At 40.8% G+C, this 8,576-nt stretch overlaps 1 protein-coding gene across 2 annotated transcripts in view; it reads right to left on the bottom strand.

Annotated features, from left to right (window-relative positions):
• Nucleotides 1–1,308: 1,308 nt before the first annotated feature.
• The window catches only part of NCK2 (NCK adaptor protein 2), an 86,444-nt gene continuing 79,176 nt past the window's right edge, over nt 1,309–8,576 (bottom strand). For both annotated transcript variants that reach the window (XM_048326629.1, XM_048326640.1), the window contains one exon: nt 1,309–2,678. In XM_048326629.1, coding sequence (XP_048182586.1) covers nt 2,484–2,678 — 195 coding nt within the window. In that variant the 3' untranslated portion in view covers nt 1,309–2,483. The remainder of the gene's footprint in view (nt 2,679–8,576) is intronic.

Genomic DNA, 8,576 nt, shown 5'->3' with positions numbered 1-8,576 from the left:
CACACCTCAAGACACAGAAGCTGTTTACAGAGGATGAGGTAACAAAAACAAGCAAAGAAAATTTGATAAATCCATTAAAATATAAAGCATATGGCAAAATCTTCATTCAGATGTCTATTTGACTTAGTTCTAAGCTACTAAGACTAGAAAGGAGTTAGGAACTAAGAGAGCTGGTAAAAATGGACTCTAGAAAAAAGTGAAAAAAGATTGCAAGAGGCATAATGAAGGCCCCTGAAACAGGAAACATAGGCAATATTTCAGGAAAAAAATGAACAAGGGGCATGAAACAGTAATTAGAGTAATCAGTTTACTGAAAAGGTAAACCAATCCCATATATAATTTTTGCAAATACTACCAAGAGACAATGAGACTGAAAAGCAATTCACTCAAACCTGAAAATGCTCATACAACATACGACTTTCTTAATGTTATTGCCATACTTGGTACATGCTTAGATTCACCTAAAGAAAAAACTAGGAATTAGAAGGCAAATCCCTACATTCTCTGCAGAATTCACTCATGAGGTTTAAGAAGCTCACTGTGAAGTCCTTCTGTAGGTAAGTTGTAAACAACTGGTACTTCTCACCAACTTCCTAAGGAAAACTTCTATCTTCTTAGAAGACAGTCATGGGTAGGTGCTCTTCAGGATAATGCATGATCATTTTGGATTGCTCTGAATCACTGCTTTCTTTCATTACGCTTTACCAAGCACAAGTGTCACTGCCCAGTTTTTAGTTAATGCACATACAGAAAAATACAGTTTTTAGTTCCAATACAAGCTGTCAAGTCAGAAAACCTTACAGAAATAAGATTTCAAGAGTGGTGGAAAAATAGTACGTGCATAGAACTTCAGAAACTGTACTTGCCTCTTGGATCTGAGCAAGGCTGCGGTTCATTTGCAAAGGTGCCAGTGCAGTCTCCTGGCAGTGGCATGATTTACCCCAAAGCAAGTCAGACAGCGCTGGTGTCTGCTTAACCTGCTCTGGAGTTATACACAGAGGTAGTTCCACTACTACTGGCTGAAATACAGAATAGGTTAAGAAATGTGTTTTAATAGCAAAGAGGTACCAGGAAACAGGTCCATCTTGCAGTTTTCATTAAAGCTTTGAATGGACTTAATTATCACAGAAACAAGAAACACAGAGCTCATTAGACACTGCCTCATATCAAAACTGTCCTCTGCAGTTGCAGATGATTTGTTTTTAAGCCACACAAATTCCAAGACAAACAAATTCATTATTCACCCTATTTCACCTTGCTAAAGTAACACCAGGACTACCACCCAAGGATAAATCCAGTACTCCATCATGACATAATACCTTTTTTATTACAATATCCAAAAAACTGAGTATGCAAGATTTTGAGATCTCATGATCCCTTCTTCAATCTCAGGAATGTGCCATCTAAAGACTGTATATTTAAACCATAAAGGAGTTTAAATGTAAAGAAAAGAGAAAAATGCATTTTCTTCATAAACATTCTGTGTGTCTCTTCCTACCAACCACACCATCCTCTGTAAAACCCGAAGATTTCCTTCTGTAAAGCAAATATATATATAGTGTTGGTAGCCCGCCCCACCCTGTCCCAAGATCAGTTTTTATTAATCTTCTGTATTAGTGTCAACAATCAGCTACAGATACATATTACTTTGAGAATTAAATACATAATCATTTAATTCAAACAAGCAGAAGGGCAAGAGGAAAAAGCATTATGTGGATGGCACATTTGGTTGTAGATTACCAAAACATTCAGCCTTTACAATTCAATTATTCTTTCTCTAGTAATCAACTTTCAAATAAAATTTCTCTTTGTTGCAATTACAGACCAAAATACACTAGTTTTCTTTTACTACAATCTTATCATAGTAGTTTAAGAAGTACTATTACAAAATGTTTTGAATTAGTGTACTCTTTACAAAGAGTCAGAGAGGCAATGTAATAGCAGAGTACAGTGTAAAGAGTGCTTCTAGGAACTAGGAGATTTTGTATTATCCTACTCGGTAAGCGATATAGCTACAGAACTCACAGCCACAACTGTTATGTCTACTCTCTCTCACTCAAGCAGCTGCAGCTTCAGTGCATTCAAACTGTGCCCGATGTCTCTGAACGGAGAGTTCTGCCTGCATGAGCAGTCTGAACAGATTAACACTGGTTCGAATTGAAAACGCCCCTCTTGATCTGAGCTAACTATGTAAACGTACACAGGAGAGGGGCGTTTTGAACTCTGCCGGGAAGGTGAGTGCTCGCCATGGCCACCCAAGGGAAACTCTCAACCTGAAGAGAGGTGGTCAGAGGTTAACAAAACTGGAACACAAAAAGATGCAAACAAAAAGAAAGGACAAACAGCAACTGACAGAGCAAACACTTTAGAAAGAGCCTATTCCTTAAGCCTGCTTCAGATATTGCTCTGCTCTATAAAAGTGAATTTAGGACCTAAGGCTTGTAAGTTATAAGAGGCCCAGGTGGCCAAGTCCATCTTCAATGTCACTGAAGTGCTTTCACAAGATATAGCTTTTCCCCGTGTTCACTGGTGAAGATGGGAGCCTTTTTGTAGTGTTCCACCAACTCATCCATAGTATTAAAGCGTCGCTGCCCAATACAATAGACATTGTCCACGAGCTGCACCTTGAAATGTTTGTTCTTCCCCGATGCCTTTAGAGATACTGAGAAGTCACTGGGCTGTTGAGAAGAATTCAAAAAGAAAAAGAAAATTACATAAAAGTGAACAAAATGAAGGCATAATTTTTGGTTTCAGGAACAAACTGTGTCATATAGTTGACAGTAATTTACATAAGTCTTTGTTCCACAGCTCAGTGCTTTAGCTACTTAAGAAACCCAATAGCCTATTATTCAATAAATAATTGCCATCGTTATTAAAGTGTGCAGTTAAGTCAGTTAAGTAAAAGCTCCCCAGATGCACAGTCTGAAGTTGCCAATTACATGACTAAATTGCAAATATTATCTTAGTTACTCAATCTAGAAGCACAAGAATGTCAAGGAGAAGGGAAAATTTTTTATCATGCATGTCTTCCTCACTAGAGTGCCCTGGAGAAAACAGTGACTGCAATACTGCTTGTGCAAGATGAAAATTCCCCATATCGTGACCACTAGAGGGCCGTTCTTGCTTTGCATTGCAAAAGACAAAAACACATGCACCTTTTATCTTCATTATCACATGTATGGGGAATAATTTCTCCCATTGAGTACACTTTCTTTGTAAAAAAAGATAAAGCTATAGAAGAAAAACACAGGACAAATCTCACCATCACACCACCACCCACAAAAGACAGAATTTATGCACTAATTAAGTTATTCAGGATGTAACAATTTCTAATGATAAATCTCTTCATCCTGGCCATCAGTTGCTTTAACAAGGGAGTGCTGTCATCCGAACAGCCAGAATAAGACCATTCCACTTTCTTCACCACAAGCCACCACAGGAGGGTAGAAAGGATACAATATCCCTTGCTTCCAGCTGAACTGTCTCCAGCCACCTACTTCTGCTAGCTGGCCACAGAGATGGTGCAGAAGCCTGGGCAATAAGGATTTAATGTGCTGCTATGCCTCAAGCACGGACGACCATTCAAGCAGGCAAGCTAGAAAAGGATGTGGCTGGAAAGGGGGGATATGCAGAGGTAAGGCAGCACCTTTCTGGGACCAATTTTCCTGTTCTGGTCCATGAAGACCACACAACATAAAACAGTGCAGGCATGGGAATGGGGTCAAGGAGCAGGCAAGTCCAGTAGAGGGGGATCAAGACCACCAAAAGGCCCTCAAAGCTCCCCCCATTTTCATGAAGTCCAGAAGACTACACATGCCAATTCATTTACATGACAAGCAAGAAACCTAATCCCAGGGAGGGGAAAACTTACCTATAAGAAGGTAGCCCCAAAACGCCTTGGATGTGTCCCCCAGGCCCTCGATACCCTGTTGGCTGGATTGATCCTGGATCCAGGACTGTGGATCTCTTTTCCTCTGCAATATGATCTTTCACTTTCTTCCCTCTTTTCTTTTATTATTCCTCTCACTATTAGAGAATGGGGGCAAAACATGAATTTCTATGCCAAGTAGTTTGCTAATAAAACTCCATGAACTTCTTTTGGACCCTTCTGGTTTTTGCCATTCTTTGATGAATCTTGGATGCTCCCTTCCATGTAGGAGTGGGATGTGACAGATGGGAGCATGGGTTTGCCCTGTGGCAGCTGTATGGAGGTAGGTGTCACCAGCCAGCAGGAAAATGAATAATAAAAAGCACACACTGGAGTCTGTAACAAGCACTTAATGGAGTTAAGTAATGCCTGGTGCTCGTCTGGAGGTCCTGCTGCAAGGTCTCAGCCCACTGAAGGCATGGCTTCAAGCACAAACTGCTGAAGGCACGTGCCAGGCTTTTGACACAACCTTACTGTGTGTCCCTTGGTCCTTTCCCACCATGCTGCTTTGGCTGGGCCAGCACTGCAAACCTGAGCTTGTCCAGGTTAAACAAAACCCACCAGCTGGTTAACAGCCCTGCCTTAGGAACAACCCTGAGCATAGCAGAGGACCAAGTGGAGGGGTCAGGAGCCCTCACATGTTACTGCTGTCACCAGACTTCAGGTCATGAAACCACACCCTAAGAGTCCTCTACACTGCATTTGCGAGGGGTCAAATACACACTGAGTGCATACTCATGTCCAAATAAGCTGGAGGACAGCATTTTCTCAGACAGGCTGTCTTTATTCCTGAAATAAAGTGTGTCTCTACCCACACATCCCTCATGTCCTGCCTATCCCAAAATCTCATCTCTTGCATTTCCCACTCACCTGTTTTAGCACTAATGCTTTCTCTGCCTTCCCTCTGACTCCATGCACCCTGCCCACAGCAAACAAAGCTCCTGCCATGCCTGTTGATCTGGCTCTGGTCCAACTCCTCAGACTCACAGCTTGGCTTTGGGCAGCAGCTCTTCCCTTTTTGTAGTGCTAAAGGCAGCAGCAACCTCCCCACACCCCTGGCCCAACCCTCTTCTACTTGAAGCCACTACATTCCAGATCAACAGGCATCACTTCTTCAAAAATTATTTTATGTAACACCAACAGGATAATTACTTGTTCCATCTACAGTCCAGTGTCACCGGGCCTTGACCGGGTCAGTACAGGCTCCATCAGGAAGGCTTCCTCTGGCATTGAGCAGCCACTGGCTCAAAATACATGGAACACTCTCTGTGACTGCCAGGAGGGGACTGGGAAGGGTGGGAGAAAGTGATGGAAAGAAATGTGCATAAGAACATATCTTTGGTATTTCCAATGCTCCACCCAAGATACATTTTGTGCCTTGTCATCCATCCCTAACTCCAAGCATGAAAACTGCTATTTTAAGCCAGCTCTCTCTGATACTAAGCCCCTGCCTCAGGAGCATCACAAAGAAGGCCGCACAGAACTCAGTGACACTGAGACTGACTTCTTTTCAGCACTTACCCCACTGGGTTAAAGCTAACCTGGCTGTACAAACACTTTGGTGTGGTTAAGGCTCTGAATGCAGCGTGGACAAACCCTCCAGCAGCCACAGCCACACAAGCCTGGGACCTGGTTCCAGTGGTATCTCCACAGTTCCAAGCTGCAGCCATGGAACAGTAACAAAGCACAGGCCTGCACAAACGAAGCTCTGCAGAAGCTTTGGGACCTTGGGCTCACAGAGGAGAAATTTAGGGCATGGGCTCTGGGCAGTGTGCTGATTGCTGGGCCCTGAACACAGGCAGGTCTGTAGGGTCTCACCAAGGACAGACTGAGGCAGCAAGTACAGATTAGCTGGTTAGGATTCAAAAAACAATATCAAATCTTGCTAAGTTCTGCTGCTTCCATGGGTGATGCCTACACCAAACAAAAACCACTAACCAGAAGGCCCTCAATTAAAACAGAAGAACTTAAAAATGGGAAGTTCATAATCTGAACTAAACAGATTTGTTTTAGGAACAGGAAACAATGTTATGGCGAAAGTTTAAGTGAAATAATCATTTTGCTCTCAAAAAAGTTTTAATGTTTTCTGACAAAGCAGAGTTGTTTTTAGCCTGTAAAAATTATGAGCTTTCAAAGCTCCTTGTTATCTGTTGAGAATCATTATTTCTAGACCATTAAGGATGTGCTAATGACATGCAGAGAGATGCTGGACCTCTGACCTACTGTCCTATGACCCAGACACTGGCCAGACTTCTATCTTTGTGAAGTGATCCACACAATACATTAAATACTCTTTCTGCCATTTTAATTATAACCTTAGTGAATGAACATTTCTCATGAACTATTGTCTATTCTCCACAACCGTGGAGCCTGCTAGTTAGATTGATACATAAGTAGAAGACGTTATCATATTTTCTGCAGAATATATTACAAAGTTTATTCTTTTCATTATCTGATTTAATTAAAATAAAATGTGAAAAGCGGAAAGGCTGATCTAACTCTTTTGAGAGTCATCATCCGGTGCAAAGAGATGGAAGAGCTCAAACAGCTGTTGCAAAAATCTGAAACCCTTTATTGGTCTCAGAGTAGTAACTTCTGTAGGATTCAAGAATGAACAGCAAAAGCAATTGGACTTGGTTTTGGTTTTATTTCAGTTCCTTCCTGCCCTACCAAAAATGCAAATTCATTAAAAAATACTATTTAAAGAAAAATCTAAATAAACTATTGCTCTTAACACTACCATTTTAAAGTCTGCTGGATCAATGCAGTTTGAATTGGTTCCCTGCTGTCCTCCTTGGATTTGCTCCAAGGCTGTTTATTTTATTTACTGTTTAAGCTATTTTGTTCTAACTGCTGGCCAATTTTTCTCTCTTCTCCCTCTTAAATTAATTGCTACATTTGGATGTTTACACACTAACTTTTCCAGGAATAAAAGACTCACATACACCAAAAAAAGGCATATCAGAAGTAAGCTTTAATCCCTTAAGTTATTGAAGAGTTGATGATGCTGCAACAGTTACAGAGCATAGCTTTGTGGCAGGGACCCTATGAGTATTTCTGCACCATCATAATTGGAAAGACCTAGACCTGAAAAACCTAACCTGAAGTGAAATCAATCCCTAAACCAAAAAATTAAATATTAGCTCTAATGTATCTACAGTCCAGGTGTAGTACTACTTTGAATTGTTTTCCTTTCTTTTAACACCTGCTTATATGTAGAGATGATCATAAGCTAGCTGGTGCCCACAGCACATGGAAAACAAAAGGTAGGAAGATGTATCTTTAATTTTATTTCTTTGGTGAGGAACTGAACTATCTTAAAAAGAAAAACCAAAACAATTGAAAACTATTACAAAAACAAGTGATAAAGTAATATAAGGAAAAACAGGTGAAATGGGAAAAAGAGAGTTTCCTCTTACAATCTCCATTTGAGAATGAAATGATAGTTGTATCATTTATTAATGGCAAGGTTGTGAAAAACAGCTCCCTCTGAGAGCCTTTTACTGATCCTGTAACTTATTTCAATTTTTCCCTTTCAATCCACTTCCATTTGCCAATGCCGTTTCTCAAAGAAAGATATTTTCATGCACTCATTCTTCAAACTATTCCTGACCCTTTGAGCTCCCATCAGTGAGCCTGTCCTGGGGCTCCCCAACTCCTTCCACTTCCATACCCAAGTTTTCTCTCACTTCTCCTCTTACTCAATCACCCAGCCAAAAAACTCCAAGCCATGGCTCAAAGATCTGAGGTCAGGCTGGAAAGACATTTGGATATAACCAAATACCATTCTCCTCTCTATGTAATGTTCATGTTCCAAAATCAGTATTACACAGGTTAGAAATATGAATTGGTTCCATCAATCTTCAAGTATAGCTCTAATAAGATTTCTGTTCTTCCATTTAAAATAAACCACTAGGATATTTCCTTATTCCTGTTTTCAAAGAAAAACTGTCTCCTCATGTCTGCTGTACTCATCAATCACCACATGTCACAGAACATGAGCAATGTTCAGTTTTTAAACAACTGCCACATATCACTGCTTCTATCCAGCAGCTGCAGGATTAAAAGCCCAGGAAAACACAGGACACTCTGAATGCTACAGAATTGGCACATCAAAAAACATACAAATTCTCAACCTCTACTCCCTCCCTCTATTGTCATTATTTCTAGACAACAGAAAAGCTAAATATGATCTCAAAAAACTGACAAATCCAGTCACACCTACAATCCTCAATATCATTTTAATACATCTACAATCATCAGTATCATCTTTAAACTATACCCTGCAACTCTGTTTAGGATGGGCTACTGTAATTTGAATGCTGTGATGCTACCAGCAGAAGGTAGACATTACTTCCTAATGAATAACTGCCCCTGAAATCATCCAAAAATTTGCATAGCTCAGACTCTCAGAGTCTGAGAAAAATAACACCTTATCTGCTTCATGAGAAGACCTTATAGGACTATGAAGCACTGGTGTTTGCCTGATCACCAGTTTCGCACCCACCTGCAGAGGAGTGCAAGGGGCCCGCCAAGTTCTGACAGAAGCTCCCTTTGAAGTTTAAGGGTGTCTGCAGCAAAGGCTCTGCTCAGAAGCTGGAGGTGACACACTACTGCTTCCTGTTAGCTACAGCACTAGTGAGCACAC

This window comes from Corvus hawaiiensis, chromosome 2 (assembly GCF_020740725.1).
Source record: "Corvus hawaiiensis isolate bCorHaw1 chromosome 2, bCorHaw1.pri.cur, whole genome shotgun sequence".
Classification (NCBI taxonomy): Eukaryota; Metazoa; Chordata; class Aves; order Passeriformes; family Corvidae; genus Corvus; species Corvus hawaiiensis.
The sequence above is the reverse complement of the archived record's forward strand: the minus strand, read 5'-3'. Positions and strand labels throughout refer to the sequence as shown.